At 41.3% G+C, this 26,117-nt stretch overlaps 1 protein-coding gene across 6 annotated transcripts in view; it reads left to right on the top strand.

Annotated features, from left to right (window-relative positions):
* wdfy4 (WDFY family member 4) overlaps positions 1-26,117 on the top strand; it is a 40,737-nt gene that overhangs the window by 1,921 nt on the left and 12,699 nt on the right. For 2 of the 6 annotated variants that reach the window (XR_014126370.1, XM_035531333.2), the window contains exons 3-45: positions 1,144-1,255; positions 1,703-1,809; positions 3,342-3,479; positions 3,565-3,754; positions 5,233-5,422; positions 6,325-6,509; positions 7,228-7,689; positions 7,788-7,880; positions 9,265-9,455; positions 10,426-11,033; positions 11,468-11,558; positions 11,903-12,117; positions 12,254-12,357; positions 12,474-12,705; positions 12,969-13,045; positions 13,210-13,428; positions 13,585-13,763; positions 13,868-14,099; positions 14,274-14,395; positions 14,517-14,628; positions 14,772-14,962; positions 15,137-15,283; positions 15,422-15,495; positions 15,715-15,876; positions 16,344-16,435; positions 16,579-16,675; positions 16,774-16,979; positions 17,173-17,348; positions 17,581-17,700; positions 17,799-17,960; positions 18,059-18,235; positions 18,653-18,779; positions 18,999-19,150; positions 19,242-19,480; positions 19,570-19,691; positions 19,793-19,984; positions 20,237-20,346; positions 23,108-23,185; positions 23,368-23,559; positions 23,698-23,782; positions 23,873-24,042; positions 25,295-25,443; positions 25,812-25,932. Coding sequence is in view for 5 of the 6 variants with exons in the window: in XM_035531333.2 (XP_035387226.1) it covers positions 1,144-1,255; positions 1,703-1,809; positions 3,342-3,479; positions 3,565-3,754; positions 5,233-5,422; positions 6,325-6,509; positions 7,228-7,689; positions 7,788-7,880; positions 9,265-9,455; positions 10,426-11,033; positions 11,468-11,558; positions 11,903-12,117; positions 12,254-12,357; positions 12,474-12,705; positions 12,969-13,045; positions 13,210-13,428; positions 13,585-13,763; positions 13,868-14,099; positions 14,274-14,395; positions 14,517-14,628; positions 14,772-14,962; positions 15,137-15,283; positions 15,422-15,495; positions 15,715-15,876; positions 16,344-16,435; positions 16,579-16,675; positions 16,774-16,979; positions 17,173-17,348; positions 17,581-17,700; positions 17,799-17,960; positions 18,059-18,235; positions 18,653-18,779; positions 18,999-19,150; positions 19,242-19,480; positions 19,570-19,691; positions 19,793-19,984; positions 20,237-20,346; positions 23,108-23,185; positions 23,368-23,559; positions 23,698-23,782; positions 23,873-24,042; positions 25,295-25,443; positions 25,812-25,932 (7,200 nt within the window). In the remaining variant the exon portion in view is untranslated. Of the gene's footprint in view, positions 1-1,143; positions 1,256-1,702; positions 1,810-3,341; positions 3,480-3,564; positions 3,755-5,232; positions 5,423-6,324; positions 6,510-7,227; positions 7,690-7,787; positions 7,881-9,264; positions 9,456-10,425; positions 11,034-11,467; positions 11,559-11,902; positions 12,118-12,253; positions 12,358-12,473; positions 12,706-12,968; positions 13,046-13,209; positions 13,429-13,584; positions 13,764-13,867; positions 14,100-14,273; positions 14,396-14,516; positions 14,629-14,771; positions 14,963-15,136; positions 15,284-15,421; positions 15,496-15,714; positions 15,877-16,343; positions 16,436-16,578; positions 16,676-16,773; positions 16,980-17,172; positions 17,349-17,580; positions 17,701-17,798; positions 17,961-18,058; positions 18,236-18,652; positions 18,780-18,998; positions 19,151-19,241; positions 19,481-19,569; positions 19,692-19,792; positions 19,985-20,236; positions 20,347-23,107; positions 23,186-23,367; positions 23,560-23,697; positions 23,783-23,872; positions 24,043-25,294; positions 25,444-25,811; positions 25,933-26,117 lie in introns of those variants that run through there. The other 4 variants (XM_027009843.3, XM_035531334.2, XM_035531335.2 and 1 more) reach the window with 4 other exon arrangements.

The following is a 26,117-nucleotide window of genomic DNA, read 5'->3' as shown; positions in this document are numbered from 1 at the left end:
ATACACAGAAAGTGATAGAGAGATAGGGATGATGAGCTGATTACATAGTCAACTGTATTAGTATAACATGGTAATGGTAAGTGGTTGTTTGACTCCATTATGCAGCTATACCTGTATTAGTATGACATGGTAATGGTAAGTAGTTGTGTGACCTCTTTGTCATGTGAATGTATAAAATCTTGCCATTTCATGAAAAGTTGGAAAAGGTGAAAACAAAAAGATCTCAATATGAGTGTATCTTATATAAGAGAAGACACCCAACAAAATATCCCAGTATCACAAAATAATGCAGAAGGCAAAGGACATCCCAACTTGATGCTTACATCTGCTTAAAATACTGTGGTGTATATTTGTAAAGTGAATGGTATGAAAATGGCAAATTTCATTGTAATTTTACTTGGATAACTTTTTCTCACCCACACATATCCATATATAACTATTAATATTGTTAGAAGTTTTCCCAAATAAGAAAAAAATGAACAACTGCTAGCCAATCAGAAATAGGTATTTTCTGAGACAAGGGTATGAGCAATGATTAGCATAACATGAGAGTATTACATTTTCTATGAAGTGAATACAACATCCCTCAATCTCAAGGAGAATTATATAAGACCAAGTTAGAGCAAATACTCTTGCATTTCCTCTGTAAAATCCAGAGGTCATTTGTTTAGTGACTATCACTGATCTGACTTATAAGCACTGATATGTGCTCAGGTGCTCCTTACATATGTGGGAGTTTAATGCATGTGTGACTCGTTCACCAGTCTTTCATTCCAATCAGGATTTGCCAACATGTAAAAAGCCATAACATATAGTATAAGCTCCACTACAAACTATTTTGTAAGTCATGAGACATTTGTGTAGAGGTCACCCATGCAATGATCTCACAAAATAGAGAAATGAAACTTCCATCTGTGTTTTTGAAAGTGCATGTGCATGTGCATGAACGCCTCTGTTATCCCACAAAAATCTTCTCTGTATAAATAACAGGTTCTGATGCACAGAACAACCTTTTAAATCTTCAGTTGTTTTTTTTTGTTGTTGTTGTTTTTACTGAAACAAAGGCAGTATTGTTTGCAGGCTCTTGTGTGTTGACCAGTTCCTCAAAAAGACAGGCTGACATTCATGTCTGTGCTCTTGAAGGTATCTGAAAGCAGCAGTGGCTCTGAGGTCTGGGACCTGCAGGTTGTGGCCTCTCAGGTTGGAGAGACACTGGTGTTTCACATTCAGCACAGAGTGGCAGAAAGACCCGCAGGTACCATCAACCCTCCCTTCAACTGAGTCAGTGCTGCTCAGTCGTGCTGCTCACACACTGGAATAGCTCACAGCCAATCATGTGCTGGAGGATGTGGGCTTGGGGTTGCTTTTAACAGCTCTAACTGAGAATGGGTGTTGGAGCATTTATGAGAGTTGCTTGTCTTTTTATAGAATATAATAAGTTTAAATTAGTTTTTAGTGTTATTGATTAATACCTGATATACAGTTACACAGAGCTTGTAAATCTAAGCACTAACTGCTGTTGCATTTCTTATTTAAATGACAAGAAGTCATGATTATAGATACTGGAATAAACAGTTGGCACAAATCTGCATGCATTTAATTTCAAAACTTTATATTTTTTAAAAATTATTTTATTTACTGTAAATTACAATAGTTGAGCACGGTGTGTCTAATTATGTATCTATACGTTTATTTACAATAGAGGAAGCACGGCAAGAGTTGGAGCAGTTTTTTCAACACTCTGAACATGACAACAGCAAAGGATGGCTACTGCTGAAGGCCATGTCTATTTTGTCTACTAGTGAAGCTGTAAGTCACAGTATTATCTTCTACATTCACAACACACGTTATTGGAAACACTGTATTACACCATCACTCACTTACCACTTTATTAGGTACATCTACAAACAGTTGCCATTTACAATTGGTTTCCATTTACAATTTGTATATCAGCTGTTGTCATAGAAAATTTGTCAGCTACTTTTTGCCCCACACATGACTGATGAGCTGCTAACTACAGCACCACTCCATTTTCTTTTTTTGGTGGTGGAACGTTGCCAATAGATCTTTTAAACTGATATGATGATAGCAGCACAATATTGAGTTATTTTTAAAATTTAACAAATGGAGTTACTTCCTATTCATATATCATGACAAGCCAAGTTACTAATCAAGCTGTAATGCCTCCTTCATACTATATTGCTTTCAGAAGCTTGTTTTTGTTGGAAGGATATTTTGGAGTCATTTGGGGGAACTGTGGAATTTCAGTGGGGGAATTGCATTAACTGTTTTGCGAAAAACTAAGTATATGCAAAATTTTTATTTTAATTGGATGAATTGAATTCATTTTCTAATGAGTAAAAATATAAACAAATAAAAATAAAAAACAAGTGCTAGTGTGAAAAAACTATTAGCCTGTTATTAGCCTGCACCTACAGTTTGTGTCTATTTTTTGTGTATTGAACTGAAAGGAAGGAAGAGAGAAATGGGGCAGTTGGAAATGCAGCATTTCTCTTCTGTTTCAGCCACCTCATTTCTTAAGACTTACTTAATCTACTTCTACTTATCTGTGTGTGCTGACAGTGAAATGGTCCTGTAATATGTATGCCTTAAACTTGCTCTTACACTTGATATTGCATGTATGAATAAAGCTAATAAAATCTCTTGTCTTTAGGTTTGGGATCCTTGCAGGAGGTCTTTATATTTTGTGAAATTGCTTTTGTGCAATGTTGTTCCTCATTAGAGTACTTGTTAAGTCAATAAAGTAAATGTTAAAATAATGCAGAAATCATAGGTTTGATACCTGGTGTGTGTGTGTGTGTGTATGTATGTGTGTGTGTGTGTGTGTGTATGTATGTGTGTGTGTGTGTGTGTGTGTGTGTGTGTGTGTGTGTGTGTGTGTGTGTGTGTGTAATAAAGTTGTCCTAGTGTGATTGTGTGTCTGCATGGCCAGTGGTGGATAGTGCTCTGTCCTGGGTGTGGTCCTCTCTCCCCTCCCTGCACCTGAATCAGTCCCCCAGGGGGCTGAGGTTTCCAGATGAGAGTATGTTGTGTGAAATTGGCTGCTTCTCCTCACTGGCATGTGACTGGATGTAAAAGCTGTGTGTGTTAATTGTAAAATGACCTTGGGTTCCTTGAAAGGTGCTATACAAATACAAAATTCATTCATAATCATTTTTTCATCCACAAATCATTATTTAGCGGTGTGAATGCTCAAGCCCTTAAATAATGATTTACTCTTATTTTGCTGCAGCTGCCCTTTTCCTTGACCTGAACCTGAAGTCAGTGTGAACATGCTCTTTCAGTGGAATGGGGGTAATTGATAACATCTCATTTAACAGGGGTCGACTGCTGCCATTGAGTCTGGACTGGCTTCAGCTTTAGTGAAGTGCCTGTATCTGTTTGTGGCCTTGCCTCCCCGCACTGTCAAAGGTCAGGCAGAAGATCAAAAATGCTCTTTCCAAGACATATTTACTCAGGTAGGACATGTCTGATCTTGCAGTCTCAGGTTGTTGCAAAGTGGGCAGTTGCTATGAAAAGTCTTGGCTGTGCTGTGTCCCTCAGGTGGTGCTGCAGCTGTGCAGGCTGGGTCAGTTTGTCGAGGAAATGGTGGAGACGCAGGAGCTGCAGTGTTTGATAATTGCCCTCACCTCCTTCTGGGACCAGTGCAGCCCTATGTGGAGGAGACAGGCCTCGCGTGTGCTCAGGGCTGTGTCAGCAGCACAGGTTCCAAACACCATCCCAGCACTGCAAGGTCAGCTCTCTTACCTGCATATGTGCACACGTGCACACACATACACACACACACACATAGACATTGAGACTTAATGTACTGCCTTTTTGTTCCTGTCAGGGCCGATTGATTGTTAAGCAGCCTACATGCACTATTGTCTAAAAAGCTACATGTTTTCATTTCTCCACTCTTTGCTTTTCTAATTATGTATTCATAATGTCCTGATATTTTTGTGATGCTGCCATTTTATAGATATGGAGTGATGAACCTGTGCATCCAATTATGCATTATAAGCAATACTGTTAGATCAAAGTAGTTTTCTGAAGAGGTAAATGGGATTATGCCAGGTTTTAGCAGAAGAGTATTGGCAAAATGTGTGATTTTTATGTTAAATAATTATGTTAATATGATTTGAGCTTATGGTATGAGCTCCTTTAACTAGCTCCTATAGCTCACCTGGTAGAGCAGGTAGAGCATGGGGCTAGTAACACTAAAGTCAGTTAGTGTTTAGTAAACACTAAACAAGTTCGCTGCACAGGTACTGTTATACCGATGAATGTATAAGCATCTGCCAAATGCTGTAAATATAATAATAAAGCATTTTATTTTTAATGCACCTTTTGTTTGGGTAAAAATCCTAAGGTGCTACAAAGATAAATTTAATACAAGTATAAAAACATAACATTATAAAAAAAATAATACAACTGAGAAAGAAGGAAAGGGTAGATAATAAAATCACCAAACCACTACAATATTTAATAAATGGCATTTCTAAATGAAATATCTCCATACTATGCTCAGTGTCTCATTATAACATTAAGAAAAGGCTTATCTAAATTATAGTGTCTTTAAGCCAGTTTTAAAAGAAGTCAGAGTTCATGGAAGACTCAGACAATCAGGAAGACATTCCAAAGGTGAAGGACGGCTGAACAGGACACAATTGTAGGCAATTTAGTTCTAGGAAGTTGCTACTAGAATTACAGGGTATAGGACAGGGAGCCAATATGTTCATATTTCCGTACCCTCCATGCAGTATCCTGGCTGCACAATTTTGAATAATTTGAATTTTGAATAATTTCAAGTACATTACAAGATATAGTTATCGGTAGCCACATGACAGTCATTAGCAACTTAAGTTTCCTTTTACATGATATCTTCATAATTCATTTGACTTTTCCAGACCACTGATTATGAAAAGTTTGTGGTCACATATTCTTCTAGAACAAGATCTGTTTTTGACATGATTCTATTTGAAACGGCTAATTTGGTCATTTTAATAGGGGTTTCATATCATGCTTTAATGACAGTGACTACTTGGACAAAATCTTGGAATATACAAGATTGACAATAATAGAGTAGAAACTGAATAAATATGGCTAAAGTGAACGCCATGATATTTGCACATTTAGATTATACATGCATTACTAATTTTATCCATGAAGATAAATGTATTTATTTATATGTATTATTTAAAGCGTCCTTCCTTGTCCTCTGTGTAGCTAAGAACTGTATGAAGATCTGCATCCAAAACCTGCAGAAAATGAACAAACAGGTCCCTGGGCCAGTCCTAGCCGAGGTGGCAGTCAGTGTATTCAGCTTTGTGAAGGACTCTTACCCCATCAGCTCTGCTCTTTTTGAGGAGTTTGAGAACAATGATGGCTACACTGTCCTCCAGTCAATCATGGCATGGTACGTCTTCACACACTCAGAAAGCAGCATTTCTTAGAAGGAAGTAATGGCTAGACCTAAAAAGAAAAGATACAAATATGTTGAAGATTGAAGCTTGAAGATTGAATGTAATTTGATTTGGGGTTGTCACCACCTCCAGGAAATTATCTTGGGAGTAAATGTGTTTACTAGTACTTATTGTTTATTGCACTTATCATTTTCTAAGATAGAGCTTATGTATGTTGTACTACTAGGCATCAGCATTGATCCCTGTATTTCTACAGTATTCTAGATTATTGGTATATTGGACTCCAACCTACTCTACTGGCTAGGATGTATGCTATGAATAAATGACAAAGCACTTTTGTAAGTCGCTCTGTGTAAGAGTGCCTGCTAAATGCTATGAATGTAAATGTAAATGCTGAGACTCTGCTAAAGGCTTGCGGATATTCCTGCCTCCTCTCTCCCTTGCTTTTACATTGCTTTTCCAGATCCTTTACATTCCAGTTGGTTTAATAATGAAGGCTGTCATAATGAGATCAGTAGTAAATTAAGCTCCATGTCATTAGGGATCATGCTGGCTCTCTCCCTGACTCTCTGAGTGTGCGCTTCTGTTGGCAGAGAGGTCACCACAGGGTGATGTCTCCCACATCCCGTCCTCTTTATTTACACAGCCATGTCCAAACTCAGGGGACTGTTTTCACTCCGGAATGAACATTAACCACAGGGCTCTAACATATATCGAAGAGAAATGTCCTTCTTCAGTAGTTGTACATTCCATGTATCAAAGTGTTTGCAGATTTCAATAGACCTTTCAATGAAAATGACTAAATAACTTACATTTGGCTTTTTTAAGGTCTCTTACCCTTACCCTTACTACTGTAGAACCACCCCCTTAAGCATCTGGTAACACAGACAGACAGTGCCACCTGTTTGTCTTTTTTCAGCTGTGAGGAGGAAACAGCAGAGGAGCACTTCTCCCCCGTGGAAGACCTTTTGGACCTCATTGCCTCCCTCACCTTGTTTGGCAAGGCAGAGCTAAAAGTGGCCCTGTGTGTGAACAACCCCCAGCCACCAGACTTCAAGTTCGACCCCCCACTGACCAAAGGTGCGTACGTAGTGCGGGTTTTGAGCACCTAACTGCATCTCCCCCCACCGCTTCATGTTAACGACAAGGCAAAGGCAATTATGTCCAGGATGATGAAGTGTAGCCCTCGTCGCTAACCCATTTAAGATGCCCTGCATCCATTCTCCTGGTCTGTACCACAGTCCACCATTTATCTCCAGGCAGAGCATCTCACTCCAGAGAGAAGGAAACATGGCCCTTTTCCTAGCGTGATTCCATTTGGCTCTGATGTGATTTTAATTAAGGGTGAAATTCAATCATATTAACCTCCAGCTATATATTTATTTACTCTAATCATTAGTGCATTTTTGTCCAGGGAGCCAAACATTCTTTTATAATCATTTGACAGGGTTTGATATATACTTGATTGTGGATATAATGTTTGTACTTATTTTTGCATGCTGAATAACAGAGTTTCAGTCTATCTGTAAGAGAGTAACTTAATTTAAATACAATGCAATGTATATGGGCCACTAGGTATTTATAATGTCATGGCACTGTACACTCAGTAGATATATGTAGATATAGTAGATATTTGCTAGAATAGATTTAATAGCCACATAGGATTGTGAAAAAAGACAATACTGTAATACATGACATTTGTGCTGTATCCACTGACTCTCAGACTAAAAAAGCCTTCATATACTTCTCTCAGTTTACTCAGTTTCAGATGTAATAACCGAATTATATCCTTCCCCAGGATTTGCAGTTAAGAATCTTAAAGCTTTCCAGATCATCCAGTCCTCATTCCTGCGTTCAAGCAGCACGCTGACCTGCACCCAGATCTTGCGCACTGTGCAGAAGATCTGGTCATGGGACAAGGCCAACTTCTTCCTGCTTGAGTGGACGCTGCAGTCATTGGCGCAGCTGGCTGAGTGTGTGTGGCAGAAGCCGGTGGGCGTGCATGGCCTTTTCTTCGAGCTGCTGGAGACCGTGGTCATCCAGCTCTCCTACATCCCCCATGATGTGTTGAGGAAGGTGCATGGTGTGCTGAAGGAGGGCGTGTGTCAGGCGTTCAGTGTGGCGGCACTGCGATGCCTCCGTCGCTTGGTGGAGCACAGCACCCTGCTCACCGATGTGCTGAGCGACAGTGGCCTGATGGAGCTGCTCCTCCTGGAACTGCGAAAAAGAGCAAAGATACTGAGGAAGGCTGGCATTACGGGTGAGACCCGCCGCACACACACCCGCCTGCGCCCTTTCATTTCATGTGTGTAAGTGTTGAAACCCTAGGCACTGAATGGAGATTTTCCTTATGGACAGGGAAGACCAAGCTGAGAGACTGTGACAGGCAGCTCACCACTAACATGTTAAACGTAGTTGCTGCTCTGTCATTGAGATCCATCAAAAACACAGGTATAGCAAACTCATCATCTTTATGTTAACTCAAGGGAGTATTTAACTATTACTCTGGCAAATAGTTTAACCGGCAGTTACAGTTGCAGTTGCAGTCACACATTATAGTTGCAGTCACACCTTTTTAATATATATATATATATATATATATATATATATAACACTGCCTGGCCAAAAAAAAGGTCACACACTCTAATATTTAATTGGACCACCTTTAGCTTTGGTTATGGCTCGCATTCATCGTGGCATCATTTCCACAAGCTTCTGCAATGTCACAACATTTATTTCTATCCAGAGTTGCATTAATTTTTCCCCCAAGATCTTGTATTGATGATGGGAGATTTGGACTACTGCGCAAAGTCTTCTCCAACACATACCAAAGATTCTCAGTGGGGTTCAGGTCTGGACTCTGGTGGCCAATCTTTGTGTGAAAACTAGGCATGATGGGTGCATCACTTCAGTTGCCTCTCTTCTTACCCTGATGCACCGATCACTCTGGAACAGGGCAAATCTGGACTCATCAGACCACATGACCTTCTTCCATTGCTCCAGAGTCCAATCTTTATGCTCCCTAGCAAATTGAAGCCATTTTTCCCGATTAGCCTCACTGACAAGTGGTTTTCTTAAGGCTACACAGCTGTTTAGTCCCAATCCCTTGAGTTCCCTTCACATTGTGCATGTGGAAATGCTCTTACTTTCACTATTAAACAAATCCTTAAGTTCTACTGTTGTTTTTCTTCGATTTGATTTCACCACACGTTTGAGTGATCACCAATTTTTTTTCAGACCACATTCCTTCCTCGAAGATGATGGTTCCCCACTGTCCTTCCACTTTTTATGCGTTGTACAGTTCTTAACCTGATTTTAGTAGTTTCAGTAATCTCCTTAGATGTTTTCTCTGCTTCTTGCATGTGAATAATTTGACCCTTCTGAAACAGATTAACATCTTTTCCATGACCCCAGGATGTATCATTCGACTTGGTTGTTTAACAAATAAGAAGCTACTCACTGCATCAGTTAGCGTTAAATTACTTACCAGCTGAAACATAATCACCCATGCAGTAATTATCCAATGGAAGGCTCTTACCTATTTGCTTAGTTAAATCCAGGTGGTGACCTTTTTTTAGCCAGGCAGTGTATGTATCTCTCTCTCTCTCTCTCTCTCTCTCTCTCTCTCTCTCTCTCTCTCTCTCTCTCTCTCTCTCTCTCTATATATATATATATATATATATATATATATATATATATATATATATATATATATATATATATATATATATATATATATATATATAAAATATTAGACACACACACACATGGCTAATACACAAAAATGCTCAAAAATAATGAGTGTAACCAATGGTTTCTCTCATGACTGCATCAGTGTGCATAAAGGACTTGGGGATGATTCCCTATATAAAGATTTTCCTGGATGATGAGCAGTTCCGTGGTCCAGCTCTGTGTGTGCTAGAGCAGCTGGCTCAGATGAACCCAGAGGAGTTCATGAGCACTGCAGTGGGAGCGCTATGCTCATCCACGGAGACTGAAATACAGCTCAAACATGACCTACTGCAGGTACACTGCTCACCTTCCTTTGCGTTCTCTTGCTTCCTTGACTCTTCTTTTGTCCTTTAAGGTCTTGTTCGGTGTTCTAATTCTTGTACTTTTGAAATTTTTCATTCTGTCTCTGAGCATCATCTCCTTTTTATGATCCACTCTCATTCTTTTATTCTTACATTTGTACTTATGCAATAGAAAAGAGATGGGAGTGGCTGTGTACTGAATTGAGCTCAGCCTTTGGGGGGCTACTGTCAGATTCAGGTTTATGTTTTAATTTTTAACAAATTGTACCAATTTTAACGCATAATAAGTGTTTGAATTTATTATCCAAGCCTTTGGGAGACTGATTACATTACAGACAAATTCAGATTGATTTGCTAATATACAATTAGCTGTTAGCTCAGGCTCAATTTGATTAGGATCACAGTCTGGTGGTGTGACACACTGAAAATTATGAGCAATATCAGATCAGTGAATGTGAAAGAAATCTAATTTTATGTAACCAAATTAGCCAGTTACTGTACATGTCCATTTTTTAGGTTCAAGCACAAGAATACTAACTTGCAGACTATTTAAGTGTAACTGGGTTAAAGCAGATAGCAATTGGATTCTCCCAGACCACTGTGTGAAATGTGTCAAGGCTGTTCTGATTACTTCTATTGGTCCTAATTAGTTTTTAGGCTTCATATTATGACACATTAGCTCTTTGATGTATTAGTATGGTAAACTGAATAAAGGCTAAACCAATTTGTGCTAAGCCTGGAATTGGATCCCCACTTAACCACCTCATCCTTTTTTTAGAGTGATGTGCCATTTTTCAGAGCAAATTTAACACATCTCAGTTTTGGGCCTTGACTGACTTGCACAGACCTAAAAATAATTATGATAATTGTGATACTGATGATCACATAGAATTCATTGTTCAAATTCAATGTTCAAAGCAAATTCATCCTTTCTATTGATCCCTTTCTACCTCTCTGCCCAGTCTATCCTGAGAGTGCTAGATAACCCGAACAGCTTGAATGCTTTCCGTACGGCGTGTGGTTTCAATGCCCTGCTCTCCATGGTGGTGGACATGGAGGGTGCGCTGCTGGAGCAGCCAACAGGTGTATGGGCTTCCATTTCCCATCATGCCCTCATGGACCTGCTTCTGCTCGCCCTGCACACAGTTGCCCTGGCCGTGCATCTGAATCTCATCAACACCCACTTCTTTCATGCTACCGGCCAGTACGAGCGGCTGGCTGAGGCCCTGCTCAGGCTGGGCTGCTTCAGCAGCAGGCCCATGGTGGAGGAAGATGTGGGTATAGGTCACCGGAGCTTTCTACAGTTTGTGGAGGTGGCTGAGAGCTCGGCGCTTCCCGCGCAACTGCAGGATTGCGTCAGACTGCTGCGTTTCCTGGAGCAGTTTGCCACAGGGGTCTGTATGGATGTAGACTCATACACTGGGCTGCAGGAGGCTGTGGAAATCGAGCAGAAGCAGGAGACTCTCTCGAGCTATAGCACGGAGGAGCAACCCAGCCAGGAAGACTTTCAGGGCTGGGACAGGAACGGGACAGTGCTCAGTGTCTCATCGGTCTCTACAGAGTCTGGAAGGTGGGTGCTATTGATAGCTGGCTTTATGTACACATCATGCTATTACACTTTAACCTATTGGAATTGTGTTTTGAATCCCAGACAGGTCACTGTGACTCTGTGTGTGAAGTGTAATGGCAGATGGCTTGTGTCCCTACAAGTCACTGTGACAATGCTCTTAACCACAATTTGCTTGAGGGTTCCCTTCTTTCTCTCCTATGGCCTCCTTCCCCACAGCAACCCTGTGAAAAAGCAATGACTGTACAATTTACTTCTTGTAAATAAAAAATACATTTACTTCTTGTAAATGTAAATAAAGTTGGATGCATTGTTTCTAGAAACAACTGTTGTACTAAATAAGCAGTAAAGGGGTTTAGTTTGATTTGGTAATGATTTAAAATTTAGAACTGCTTACCAAAAGTGGAAGGAACAGTGGGAATTTTCTCTATGCTCAGGTTTTCCTCTGATCTTACAATATTGCACCCTGGAGGAATTAAGGTCATCATGACTCTTCTGCCTCATATCTACTGCCCTAGTGACCCTCAGGTTAGTAGTAAACTGCGGTTAATATATACTCAATGGAAATTCTTGTAATCTAGATTAAATACAAGATTAAACATGTTTGTGAGCTATTGCACATTATTACAGGTTTTATTTGTGAAAAAAATAATAATTAAAACACAATAAAATAAATAATAAACATAATAATTGATTAATAATAATTGATTAAAACTAACAAATAAAAGTATTATTAACATAATTGGCCATATATAATATTAATGTACAAAATAAACATAGGCCCAGAAGATGCATGCATATTGTCCACTCATTTGAAGCATGGTAACACGGACACGGATGGTCTCTCTGTGTCCCTGGCCTTCCCCCTGCAGTTATCCGCTGAGCTGCAGTTAGCAGTGGCCCATCATGTGCAGGCTATGGTGAAGTCAGAGCAGAACAGGCAGATCATGTGTGAGTCAGGTCTGCTGGTCACACTGTTGAACCACTGTGGGGCCATCCTCAGCAGTAGCACCCTCTCACTGCACCTGCCTGTTGTGCGGGTCTTCGAGAAGCTTGCCTCCCAGTCCATAGACCATAAGTCCCTAAGGTGAGACCAAGGCGATGGAAATGTGCTTTATGGCTTTATGATGTGCAGAGTATCTACACCTTAACATGCTCAGTTATCCATACAATTAGAGGGCTTGGTTCATGTTAATGCTTGCTTTTTTTTTTCTTTCTTTCAGACGCTTTCTGTGTTTTGGAGATCCTTTTAAGTGTAGTACTGAAAATTGGGTTCCTACCTCCTTCTCAGAGGCTATGACTTCATGCCAAGATCCTCTCACTAATGGTACAGACTCACAAACTCCTCCCTTTTTTGGTTCCTGTTTTTGAATCACTTCTAATTTGCAGTTTATGACTAGCATCTCTTTTAGATATGTGAACTGATATGTTTATTTATTAAAGGTCACTGCACAGACCAGGCAAAAGATTTTGTAGATGGTGATACTAAAGTCTCCAAAAGGCCTTTAAAAAGGGGTTTTAGCCTACTGCAGACATCCTCAGGTGGTGGGGTGCCAGTACCCCTTCACCGCATCATCAGCCTTGTCTCACTGACTTCACCACGGAGCCTGTGGCCTCACAAAGTCTCTGTCTCCCCATCGTTTGTGGAGTTTGACATGACTGACAGTGGATATGGGTGGGTTCCAGCAACCTGAAAGCTGAACCTCCAGTGGTTTGTTAACTTGGCCATCCCTTATTGTAACTAAAGCCCTCTGAGGTCTAACACATTGTCTGCTACATTACAACATATTATAATAATATAGTAATTAAAATAAATTCTATGTAATATTATAAACTAAGTGTGTAACTAAGAATAACTCTGTTTCACAGATGGTTAAACCAGCCTCGCAAAATGACTTTGTGCACAAGTTCATGCATCCTCCCATTCTGTACTTTCAGGTGTCTCTTTCTGCCATCTCTTGCCACTGTGAAAGGAGTCAGTGCAGACTCTATCCCCACAGGAGGCATCGGTAGTGGTGAGAATTTTTTTTTTTGCCAGTAGCCAAGATTGCAGACATTTGATTACACAGTAAAACCCCAAACAGAAGCAGGTCTAGTTTAGGAATTTAGCCTGACTTCCATGCCTGAAGTCAAAGCTTTATCTGATGATGTCACCGTGGCCTTCCTCCTTTCCATTCAGACTGCCGGGGTTTCCCACCCTCCGCTGGCCTGTCTTTTTCCTGCTGGTTCCTGATCAGCAGGTTCAGCTCAGCCTGCGATGCGCACCCAGTGCGCCTGCTCAATCTGGTGCGTCACATGTCTCGCGCTGAGCAGCAGTTCAGCTGCCTGTCTGTCAGCATCTCTGCCTCAGACGGCTGTCTGGTAATCTCCACTGAGGAGGAGGCCTACCAGTTCTTAGGTGACTGTCCTTATCTCTATTTTTCTACACTGCAGAGAGATTTAATGACTGACATACTGATGATATAGTCAGTACTGATGATTGCAAAGCTGTCTAATTATTTCTATTCAAGTGCAGTTTAGAGTAGTTTAATGACATGATGTGTTCGGTCCACAGACATGATGGAACCAGAGGTTCGCGCTGCCACTACTCTCCCAGTTACAGTGCGCTTTAAATGCTCCAGACAGCTCATTCCAGGCCAGTGGCATTACCTAGTTGTTGCTATGGCCAAAGACATCAAAAAGAGTTGCAAAGTAACTGCTTATCTGGACGGAGAGGTGATTGGGACATCAAAGGTTAGTATAGGTGTGATGCTTTCGTCTGTATTTCATTAAGTATTTATGCTCTTTGTGTTCAATAATTTAGGACCATACAGCAATACACTGTCTCCTTTTACTAGATGAGATATATTCAGCCATTCCCAGGTCAGTGCATTGCAATGGATCCATCAGCAGTTATTGATGTTTGTGGGATTATTGGCACCCCCCCTATATGGAAACAGCGTGCTGCCCTGATCTGGCGGATCGGTCCTACATATCTTTTTGAGGAAGTGCTGAGCTCTGATTCTGTAGAGATCATGTACACACAGGGAACTAAGTACCTGGGCAACTATCTTGCTGTTGATGCTCAAGGTGGGTAATGCACAGTGCTGTCTGTCTGTTTCTGTCTGCTTTGCTTGAAAACTGCCTTTAGATTTTTTTTACTCAATGATAGCTGCCTCTGTATGCTTCCTTTGCAATGTGGACTATACTATACAATGGCATATAAGATTATGATCATTTTGATGTAAAATCTGTGTTATCCAGTGAGGTTAGTTTCTCCAGAGAGGATCTCCTTTGGTATAAACCCAGCAGTGTCCACTGTCACTACAATAGCAGAGATCAGAGACGAGTACAACGAGGTGGACTGCCGTCTTATAGCCAAAGAGGTGCTGCTCTTTTTGACAGTTCTGGATTAGTTTAGCACAATACTTAACACATTAAATTAGCATAATGGTTACCTGCCTGCAATACAGAAGACTGCATCCCTTATACTGTGTTTATTTATAGATGGGCATTACATCACGGGATAACTCTACTCCTGTCTTCTTGGCTCAAAATATCAGTCAGCACCTTATTGGAACAGCTAGAACCATTGGGGCAGCCTTGGTTGCTCATTTTGGTAAAAATGTATACTTTTATTAGTCTGTACATTTATTCACAACATTATGAAAATAATCAATATGCATAATCATACTTCATCGGTGACCTTATTTTTACTTGCTTGCCATTGAGCATGTTTCTTTGTTGTACTTTAAATCACAGGAGTGAGAACATTTATGTCCATCAGTGCTGCCACTAGTTTCCAGTACATTGGTGGAGCTGCAGTTGTTCTCAGCCTGGTTGCCATGGCATCAGATGACAGCTCTCTCTATGCATCAGTGAAAGTTCTTCTGTCAGTTTTAGACACGAATCCGGTGATGAGACAAGAGATGAAACGCATCGGTGGTTATAAGGTACAGCCAGAGTGAGAGGTTTATTCTGCATGAAAACATTGTTGCATAAGCCTTTAATAGAACATGCATAGCATATTTCCTATGATTTAGCATTTAATAGAAAAGATTCAGGATATGAATAGGCCACTGGAGTGTACATGACAGAACAATGGCGTGACTGATTCATCTCTGCAGCTCTTTGCCTTCTTGCTGAAGATGAAGGCTCAGCTAGTCACTAGAAGGACCTTCCAGCTGGTTTTGGCCATAGTGGGCACCATAGAGCTGGGAACAAGCTATGTCCATGACCTCACTGCCCTCCAGGACCTCCTCTGTGACTTTGAGGTACCTTTGTGTTTATCTGCATAAAACGTCATGAATAAGTTTCCTTTTCCAATGTATGTGGTTAATGTTATTGTATATTGGGAAGCTATGTCCTATAATCTGGCCTATATTCATCTTAATTAATGTCTTTTATTGTAGGTCTGGCAGAAGACTCCAGAAAGTCTTGATATATCGGTTTTAAATCACTTCGTGGATATCCTGAACTCATCAAGGTACTTTACACTGATATGTGCATACAACGGATATTGACATTTCAGTGCCTTGTGTAAAGATGCATTGATTTTTGAAGGTACAGAGTGCACTTTCACTTCCTCTCTTCACTCATGCATGATCTGTTTACTGCTGGCCTAGTCCTCTGCCAGTGCTGCTTGTCATAGCATTTGACATGTAAATGTACTACATCACATGACTGGCATGCCGATCTTTTCCAGTGGCGATCCAAGAAACGCTGAGGCCATTCACAGTCTCAACCTGATGACCAGGCTCCTCTTCCAGCTGCACGATCCTGCTGTCACACACGGAAAAGTCACTCTCATCTGCACCATCCTCAGTTGCCTGCTACAAGGACACTTCAGCACAGAAGACATCCGCAGGCATGCCCAGGCTTAATATTGGTTTATTCAGTTGACCATGGAGAATCTATTCATGAATGAAAAAAATAAATCCTGGAGCAGTTTAATCATCTTCTGACAGATACTGACTCAAAATGCACAGTTCCATTTCAGTGATACTTCTTATGTATTTCTTAGATGTGTTTTATTAAATTGTATCTGGACTCTGGACCTTGTATATCTTTAATTATATATGTTAAGACTGAATATATGCTCATATTTTTATGCATATTTCCACAGGTAGTTTATTTCTATAGCATTTGAGTCAAGCCTTTTTCTGATACTTGTGTGTCAGCATTACAGTAATGAATGCATTTTACCCCAAGTATGTGTAGATGACTAAAGTCTGCAGAGTCTGTATACATTTGATAAATTGAAATTGGTGAGGGAAAGTCATATGCAGCTCATGTCAGGAACTGGTCGCTGTTTGTTCATATTTGCTCATCCAGGCTTGGACTTTTCCTAATTCATACGCTGTTGCACCCAACAGTCAATGAGAACACAGCCTTTCCTTGTATAATTTCTGATGATCAGTCCCAAGGTAAATATATACCATTTTAAATCATTCTTGAATTCTAATATGGTTTTGTATTTAGAAGAGTATGTTCCTCAGTACTGATGTGAACATGTTTCTTTGGAGACTTGATTAAAGATGACTGAAGCTTTGCCTGAACTTCTGTCTAGCCTTGAGCCAAACACCTGCAAGAACCGTCTGGATCAGAAACCAGCTGCTTGAGGTGCTGTCCTCCCTAATCATCTCTGACACTCCTCTACTTAACAAGTGAGTCAATAGCACAAGGGATTAGTTAATACAATTTTCCAAGTATAATTTTAAGTAACACATTATGATTCTCTAACATTCATATGTTTCTTGAATAGCAGTATCCAGGAAGAAGTGTTCTTTACACTGGGGTCAGACTGGTTCCTCCTTTTCTTACAACGGCAGACTCACTCCAGCACAGTGCTATTGGTTCTTCAGCTGCTCATTCATTTCTTGTCCAATCCGGCCATCATGGCCAAATTTAAGGAAGGCGTGTCACTAGGAACACTAGTGGAAAACATGGAGATGCCACTTGAAATCATAGGTACAACCTTTTATTGTGAATGTAAACAACACGACTCAGGACTGGCAAACAGTTACTGTTATGCCATTCTCTTTCATGGCTCTGTGGCATTGGTGAAATCGAATTCAGTCAGCTGTTTTAGCAGCCATAAGAAAGCATGATATATTTAGAAGTGTGCTTTCACTTTTTGATAACTTGTTACTATTTGCCTCAGGTAACTTGAAGACACGCTTCTGGTCACATGAGTGTTTGAGCTGCACATGTCCAGGCTTTACTGTGCTGCCCAAACTGCTTCTCAGCCATATTAGCCTTCCACAGGTATATGGAGCTATTGCTGCACTGCTATTAGGAAAAGCAGACCTCCCCATGGCTGACATGACTAATGGACAGGTAACTATTCGACTAAGGAACTGTAAAACATCATAGAAGTGAAAGAAAGTTAAAGAGACGCATGGGCACAATGTTAGGAAGTTACTTAAGGAAGTCCTTACTGTCCTTTTTTGAAATATGAGTGTTTTGCTTTGAGAAAATTAATATTTGAGAATAGGTTGAAAAATCACATTTATTATGAATTATATTTTATTCAATGACTCAGTCTGGTGTATCTCTATTTTGATTCTAGGTGGATATTGATAGCATGCTCCAGAGTGTGATTGACAGCTCCACTAATCAGCAAAGAGTTCAGCTCTGCACAGAGGCAGCCTGTGTCCTTATAGAGCTAGTCAAGATGATTATTTGTAAGGTAAGAAAGGATTTATTGATCTTTCAGAAGACGCTACAAATTCACATAGCTACACTTAAACTTTAGCTAAACAGTTGGGTTTTCATTTCTTAAAAAAGCCTGTAACAGGAAGTGAAGACAGCTGGGAAGTCCAGTACCCAGGCAGTGTGATGCAGTTCCTCTGCCTGGTACACAGCCTCTTCCCCCGAGATCCACTGTGGACCTCCCCTGACTTCCTTAGCTCTCTAGCCAGTGCGGTTTTTCCCTCTGAAGACCCCGAAGTGAGACACCAACTCTTGTTAAATTAAAATAAACACATGCACAATGAAGTAAGGGGTGGTTATTTGAACCTGATGGGTGTGTGTCGTCTTCTGTAAAGAGCCCTGCAGGTCTCCAGAGAAACGGGGAGAGTGTGGTTGTAGGGGAGTCCCCAGGGGCACGCCTCTCTCACCCTGCACGCAAACAGGTGTGTGACTTCATCCGCATCTTGCTGATGGACAGCCTTATAAACACGCCTGCCCGAGACCAGCACCACCCCTTCATCCAGCTGCTGGAGGTGAGGAGAGACAGCCTGTGCCAATGGCTCCCACATGGACAAATTGTGTAATGAAGCATTCTAGTGGTAAACAAAATGGAATTGTTGTTTTTTAAATGATGTCCTTTGTAAGTTCTTTGTTTGTAGTGGAGTTCTCCTGCTGTATGTATTGTACTTTTTTTTCATTCTTTCCATAACATTTTCACTTTTGTGACTGTAATAATTTTGTAGTTGTTGGCCCAGTGTGTAAAATCTTTTCTCCATAAGGTGCCACTGTTTGTCCAGTTTTGAGGGATTGTTTCTCTCTGGAAGACTCCAGGCTTTGCAAAGCCAGCTAACATGAAATATGTTTATGTGCAGTGGGTGTAGATTTAGCATATGGTGTGGTAGAGCAGTAAATGTTGCACGTGTTTTCTTACTGTTCTGGTGTGTTTTCAGTTCTCCCCTGAGGAAGTGTGTCAGGAGCAGAAGCAGAGCTTTCAGAGTGAGCTGCTAGAGTTTCTAATGGATATCATTCATATAACGGGCCAAGAGGAGGGTCAGTCTACACATGTGGCGAGAGATGGTAAAGTCATTTTCATGAATTATATTAATCCATATGAAAATAACATATTCTAACTTTTGTTTTTTTTTTTTATACAAACCCATCTTTATTTCTCAGTAATAACTTGAAAATCTTTTAAACTGTGTAAATATTTCTGGCTTTAGTTTATTTGTCTTGAAATCTATAAACCCTCTACAAGTGGTCTAAATCAATAAGCCTTTGTTTTGGTTTTACTTCCAGATGCACACAAGTCCAGATCTGAGGGCAAGGTTGCCATACTGATTGAGAATGTTGTCTTCTTCAGTAAGATGCTGGTGGAGAAGCTCTACACTGGCATGTTTGTGGTGGATCCTGAAAACCTGCTCGTCTTTATAGCTGAGCAGATAGCTGTGGTGCGCATGTGTAGTCCAACAGTGCTGTAACCTCTGGGGTCTTTTCGGGCCAGCATAATGCTTCAGTGACAGCTCTCTGTGTCTCTTGCAGGCCATGGAGAGGGGCCAGACCCAGCGGGAGGCTACTGTCAGCGTTCTGTACAAGAACCTGAACAGGGCCCTTCTGTACTTCCTGTCGCGTCCACGGCAGTCACCGGCAGAGAAGCAGTTCATCCTCAGGACCCTGCACGTCCTGGAGGAGCACTGGGATGTCATCATGGCCACGTACAATGCCAGCGTGCCCTTCACCAGCTGCCTTCTGCACTGCCTGCTCCTCATTCGCTCAGGAAGGTACCCACATCGGCTCCAGCACCCGCTTCACTGCACAAGCCAGAAGAAAGTCACCATTGCCGCTCTGTCCTTTTGTCTCGATCCCCCAGCTTTCCCGAGGGCTTTGGCTGTGAAATGCACAAGAAGCCGACCAGGAAGATCTGGCGTCACCTCTTCCTTCACAAGAGCAGCCACACAACAGATCTGCTTGATGCTCCAGACTCGGCTGAAGGTGAGGGCACATCCTCTTTGCAGGCAAGAGGCCACTGAGCAGCTGGTCGGCCTCTGAATGACTTTTTGCGCTGAGTTCTCGTCGCTGCCGTGTGTGTCCAGTGGAGTTGGAGTTGATGAGCCTGGTGGAGCGCACATGGAGTAAGGTCATGTTTGAGAGGAGGCAGGGACTGGAGGAGGCCTATAAGATTGACCTGTCAGCCAAGCAGGCCGGCAAAGAAGGTGCTGTTACCATGACTGATGTCAGCCCTCTGTGGGAGGAGACAGCGGTAAAAGCCTGGCAGGTGTTCATAGGTCAGTCTCCTTGTCTATTATGTCTATTAAGTATCTACATCTACCGTGACCTATGTAACCTCTGCTTCTCTATTCCTTGTTTTGCATATGGTTTTGTTTTATACTTCATTTTCAGTTTAGATAAAGAAATGGTGGATGAGCACTACTTAATTTCTGAAGCACAATAACCACAGTATTTCTCCGTTAGACCATACGCAGCAGTGCAGCTGAAGCATGACACAGATGTGCTTATGTTAATCAATCTCTTCTCAGACTCTCAGAAAAAGAAGCTGCACAATAGACAGCGGAAGGCAGGTCTACTCAGCAGTGCCCAGCGCTTGCCTCACAGGAAGCTTGAAAAAGACTCATCCTGCAATATGGAGGTATGAGACACTGGTTTGTCTCTTTTATAGAGTCTAATGATGATGACTCAGTGGATTCTGTCAGTTTGGGCTATCGCATGGCCAAGTTGGCTGTGAAGTGAGTGAGTGCTATTTCACAGGTGTCCTATCCAGGCCACCATGCCCTGCCACTCTCCCAAAGTCGCCACACCCAGCAGCCCACACCTACCCTGTGGCACTGTCTCAATCCGTCTTCTAAATCAATTTGGATCATTACAGCTGAGTACACCTCAGTGGGCAATGTAATTGATATTTGTTAATTTTTTCCACGGGAACACTTGGTAGAACATTGCGTTTGCTGGTGAAGGTTAAAGACGCTGTTATTGTTGTTTTTCCCCCTGAAACTCGGCCCACATCATTAGTTCCCACTGTTGAAGACGTCGCCATCTGGAAAAGGATGCACAGAGATATTACTCAGGCACGAGGCATGAAATTACCGTTTCTGTGCAACTGCTGCTGTCTCTGTCTCGGCCTCAAAAACAGGGGGCGGTAATTATAGGCAGTCACAATCTGATGAAAACATTATTCATTTTGTTATTCTTTATCATATCAACTTGTGACAGCCTATCAACTGCTTTTATGAATTGTTTCTCCAAAAAAATGATAAACATCTTCTGAAAAATCTGGCATAAAAGTATTTTAATTGTCTAGGGAGTCTAAGTGTCATCCTAATATTAAAAGAAGAACAAAAGTTACACAAAGTGATGCAGTCTTCCTTTTATTGTGAATTGTGTTTGCATAATTTGGTAGCAGCTATTACAAACAGTTTTAAACATTTAACCTCAGCAACATCTTGTAATTAGACATGTTTTTTTAATCTTGGATTAGTATGCAGATGTGAAGTAGATAGTAAAAGTGAACCAAACATCATTTATATAATTAGATTTTTTTTACTTACTCCTTTATATTAACTTATATTAAATTAGCTCTAAAATGTGTCAATGACATGGCCAGCCACTGTCCGGTAGTATGTAATAGTACAGTAGTAGTCTGGTAGTACTTTTCTCTGGATTCATTTCAGAATATGTTGACATAATTATATTTTTATCTTCCTAACAGAAAGATAATTAACATGGGTAATGATCAAGTTAAGTTTATTACACATTCACCAATGGCTCAGAATGAAGTTGACATTATGTTATGTTATCATCATAGGTAGTGTTTTCTCTAGAAAGTAATTAAAATGTAAATCAGTGTGATGATAATTGCAGAAGGGGTGCTATTTAATGTGACACGTTTAAGAGGCCAATGATTTTTCCTGTTTGGTAAATAGGGTAATTAATGCTATATATTACTTATGATTCTCTAAATAAAGGAATAAGATTAGGAGATGATTCAGTGTTTATCTGTGGAAAAGGGGCTGTAATTGCTCCTGTGAATTCCTCTTTGTAACACTTCCTAATTCTCCTATCCATTTGGAAAGCACAAATGCATAATTTTCCTTTTCCTCCTAGTTTTGTGACTAGTGTTTTGAGTCGTCTAAAAGTTTGATATTGTTTTAATGCTTCTCACTTGTGCTCTTTACAGATTTGGTCAAATTATTCTACCAATTATTCTACCGATTTGGGTAACCATGAATCATCAAAGTAAACTCAAATGTCTTTACATAGTGCTTATATAGCACTTTTTACAATATCCATTATCATAAAGTAACTACAGACACCCAACGACAGTAGCAAGAAAAACTCCCTAAGAGCATGAGGAAGAAACCTTGAGAGGAACCAAGACTCAAAGGGGGAACCCATCTTCTTCTGGTTGACACCAGTGCACCACAGCAAAACAAGAACAAAATAAGCAATAAAGAACAAAATAAGCAATAAAGAACAAAAAAAGGAGTTAAATCATAATAAGAAATATAATTCTAGGTTCCTAGAAATCCTAGTCTGGGTTTGATGAGTGTAACTGAGTCCAAAACTCATCTGGCCCAGGAACCGTTTCCTGATATTCAACCTAGTGCATTCCAGTCAGTCTAGTGCCTTGTCAGTGTTCGGGGAGGGGAGCTTTGTATGTTTTGGGAAATTAGTTTGCTTCACAGTGTTGTCATTAAAATTTGAAAATGCAAGCTGTGCATGCTGAATTCAGTGAGCAGAACTTTTTCGTGAAGATTTTGTGGCTTTTAAAAAGGCAGCATTTAGGTTTTTTTGTTTTTGTTTTTCAGAGTGTGCACATATGGTTATATCTGTAACAGTCACTATTAGAGTTTCGGCTTGAGCTTTGTTATCTTTGTCTAACGGATGAGTCTGCATGGCCCTTGCTGAGCAGAGCAGGGTGTACAAAGCAGTGTCTGACTCTGAGGTGGATTTAATGCGCCTCCTGAGTCAGGCTCTAGGCCTGGCTTCTCTTGTTCCCTGACTAGCTTTAAGAGGATACCACTGTGAAGATTAGCTTAATGACTCTTTAAGTAAATATTAGACTGAGCACATTGGTGGCCCTGCATGCAGGCCCCCTGAAGAGATAATGCCAATCAGGATAATAAATCAGCTGAGCACATGGCCAGCAGCCGCCTTGCACTGTGCTGATATTATACTTTAACTGAATTATTTCAAACTGAGAACTATTGCGTTTGGAGCCTAGGTTATTGTAGGGGTTGGGATCCTCTGGGTTGTTTGCCTGATGAATGCAGTTTATGAAATGCAGTGGTAACTGTATACACACAAAATGGCTACATAGATGTGTAGTTTTTAATGACAGGCTCTAAAGTACCATGATCTCATCATATACTTTTCTACTGTGTTTTTAAAAGACATTTTTTTCAGCTCTGGAAGTTTACAGGAAGAATGGAGAACATATGTCTGAGAGCTTGCTAAAGAATCATCTTCAGGTTTGTCAGGGTTTTTTTGAGATGCAAGTATCATATATAAGTATCTCTGGCAGCTCTGTATGGATCACTTCGTAAAGACATTCCAAATATAATCATAATAGGAGAGAGTGGAATGAGTTAAAAACATTGCCGTGGCACTTCACAGTCTAACTAGGATTCGTTGATTCTGCTGTGGCATGCAGATGCTCCACTATGAGAATGAGTGGATGGCTGCTCAGTGGCTGAGGATTGAGGAAGATCTGCTGCGTGAGAGGGGACTCTTTGGCCCTGGCCCAGGGGTCTTCCTCAACCAGGGCTGGGTGCAGGACGCTGCAGAGGGGCCCAACCGGACACGACCTCGCATTCGCAGGAAAGCACTGCGACGCTCCAAAAAGGTCAGGAGTCACCATACACAGCAACAACTGGTTGGCTGTTACTTGTTTGGTTAGCACTTAATTTTTGCCATATACCATGCAGCCTGTTGTTGCTGTGTGTTATACTCCTTCATGTAGACCCTGGTCTTTCTTTTATAGTTGCCATCCTTGTGTGGACTCTATATGAAAAGCAGTCATGTAGAGGAGATTATAGGGGTGGCAGAACTTGCCAGTGCAGATGCAGGTATCACAGATTTCTAGTTCACTTTTAAGAGTGAAACATACTATGAACTATAAGTCAAAGCTTGTTCTGCGGTGTGTGTATGTGCTTCAGAGATCAGCATCTTGCGTGAGCCAAGCCGGGACACTGAGGCGGCTGGGTCAGATTGCGAGCGGCTGACCTTCTTCCCTGCACTGACCGAGGCGTTGACCCCTGTGGAGGACCTGCCCGAACAGTGTGCAGAGCCTCAGGTCATCCTGCAGCAGCTGGCTCCCAATGAGAAGGTGAGGGTTTTATTCCAACAGACATGGTGCACAGGGGTGAACTCCCTTTTATTTCTCTCTATTTTATGGCTATCCTTTGCATATGTCTGTAAGTATCATTAGGAGAGTAGGAAAAGCATGGTGGTGAGGACTGACAGGACTCTTCAGGGTAAAATGGGTAAAGAGCTCTTGACAGAAGTATTAATAAGCAGAGGTAGGGGGTGATGTCAACTATTGTGGTTTCATTTGAAAGGGGTGAGTCCCGCTGTGCTGTTTGTCAGATGAATAGATCTCTCCATGCTTATTAATCCACAAACACAGTTAACAGAGGCTCCTTATCCAAAGCCACAGTCAGAGAAAAGTTGAACAGTCTTTTCAAACATTTGTGGTGTTTGACCTTAGAAATGTATTTACATAACAACTAAAATGGCCTCAAAGCAAGCTTGCTGAGTCATCTTGACTTTTCAGTATCAAATTTTATGTGCAACACTGATTCCATTTGCAAACACTTTTTGAGACTGACCCACCAGGTGTAACACATATTGAAACAAGGCTTTAATCAATTAGTGTTTTGCTATTGTGTGTGTGTCATTGATTAATTCCAGTAATAAACAGTGGGGGCCTGGTGGGAGGGGTGCTGGCATGGAGAGAAGCCCCTGATTTGATTTGTATTAATTGTGGTGTGGCTGCCAGTGAGGCAGGGCCCCATATGTTCCGGAGACTTGGGTCCCAAGGGCCCCGAGCAGTGGAGCCGGAGCCAGGGCCAGGTGCATGCGCGTGCTGTGAAATGAGGGGAGACAATAAAATTAGTCGCATGTAATCTTGCGGTTTTGTTAGGGTGCTGCCTGCAGGGCTCCAGTCCCTTCCCCAAACCGTCGTGTCATCCTTGCACATGGGCTGGCTGCTTTGTTTCCCCACTGTGTTGTTTGGATAATGAAGTGGTAGCAGTGATCAATCAGGGAGAGGGCTGTGAATATTTGACACTCTTGCCCCAGAGCGAGGGGTTAGAGGCATGTGCTGTAGACTTTCTAGCCATCAGATAAAAAGCTAGCCAAACATAGACACACTGGAAAATCCCTACTGAATTACCTGCAGTTTTTTATAGAAGCCCAGCTAGGCTATAGATGTTCATTTAACACCTGTGATTATGCTGTGTTCGCATTAATTATTTATCCTGTGTACTCACGCCTTGTTCAGATCGATAAAAGTCCTTAAACCATTATAAGCACTTGATATTTCTAATTGAAAGAGAACTGTCTTCCTTCCACCTAAGGTCACAGCCAAGCAGTGTGTGGCTGTAGTCAGTGGCCACATACTGTCAGAGGGAGTGCTGTTGTTTGGAAAGGCACACCTATATGTGTGTGAGGGTTTCACTCTCTCCTCCAGCGGGGATGTGTGCTGTGGGTCATACCACCCCTCCAGGTAAAGTCTCCATCCTGTTCTCTCTCAGCTCTCCTGCTTCTTAACTTTGCTCTCAATGCCACTCTAGGGCTTAGGTTATAGTGAATTTATATCTGCTAGCCTTTTTTATTACCTGTAATAATTAAAATGCATATTAAGAAACTTCATATTAAACATATGGTAGGTTGATTTGCTTCTGTCCTAGACAGATTGCTCTAAAAAATAAAAAGTATATGTTAGGTACCTAGATATTGCTATGTAACTTCCACTGGGAACCCTTTACCTTTGCTGCAGTACTGTATGAATTTAATGGCAGCAGTTGTAGCCTGTGCTGTTTACTCCATGCGTGTGTGTGTGTGTGTGTGTGTGTGTGTGTGTGTGTGTTACAGTGTGAGAGACTCGTTCATCTGTGGCATGCTGAAGAAGGAGCGGAGTGCGATGAGCGTAGGTTGCCGGCGCTGGCCCTACGAGGACATCAAAGAGGCTCGCTTCATGCGCTTCCTTCTCGAGGTAAGACTTACCACTCCAGCACTACATCAGCTTCCATTGTCTTGCACAGCACTTTTGAATTTTAAGTTCTCTGAGCTTCATTGTCATGGGGGCTTACACATGTGTTGCACTCATTGTTTTCATGTGCTGAATAAATAAGTTTAGTTGTGTAGCGTCAGCATTTGTCTGTTTTTTGTTTAATTTAG

The sequence above is a fragment of the Electrophorus electricus genome, chromosome 12 (genome assembly GCF_041902795.1).
Source record: "Electrophorus electricus isolate QZ-2024a chromosome 12, ASM4190279v1, whole genome shotgun sequence".
NCBI lineage: Eukaryota > Metazoa > Chordata > Actinopteri > Gymnotiformes > Gymnotidae > Electrophorus > Electrophorus electricus.
The sequence above is the reverse complement of the archived record's forward strand: the minus strand, read 5'-3'. Positions and strand labels throughout refer to the sequence as shown.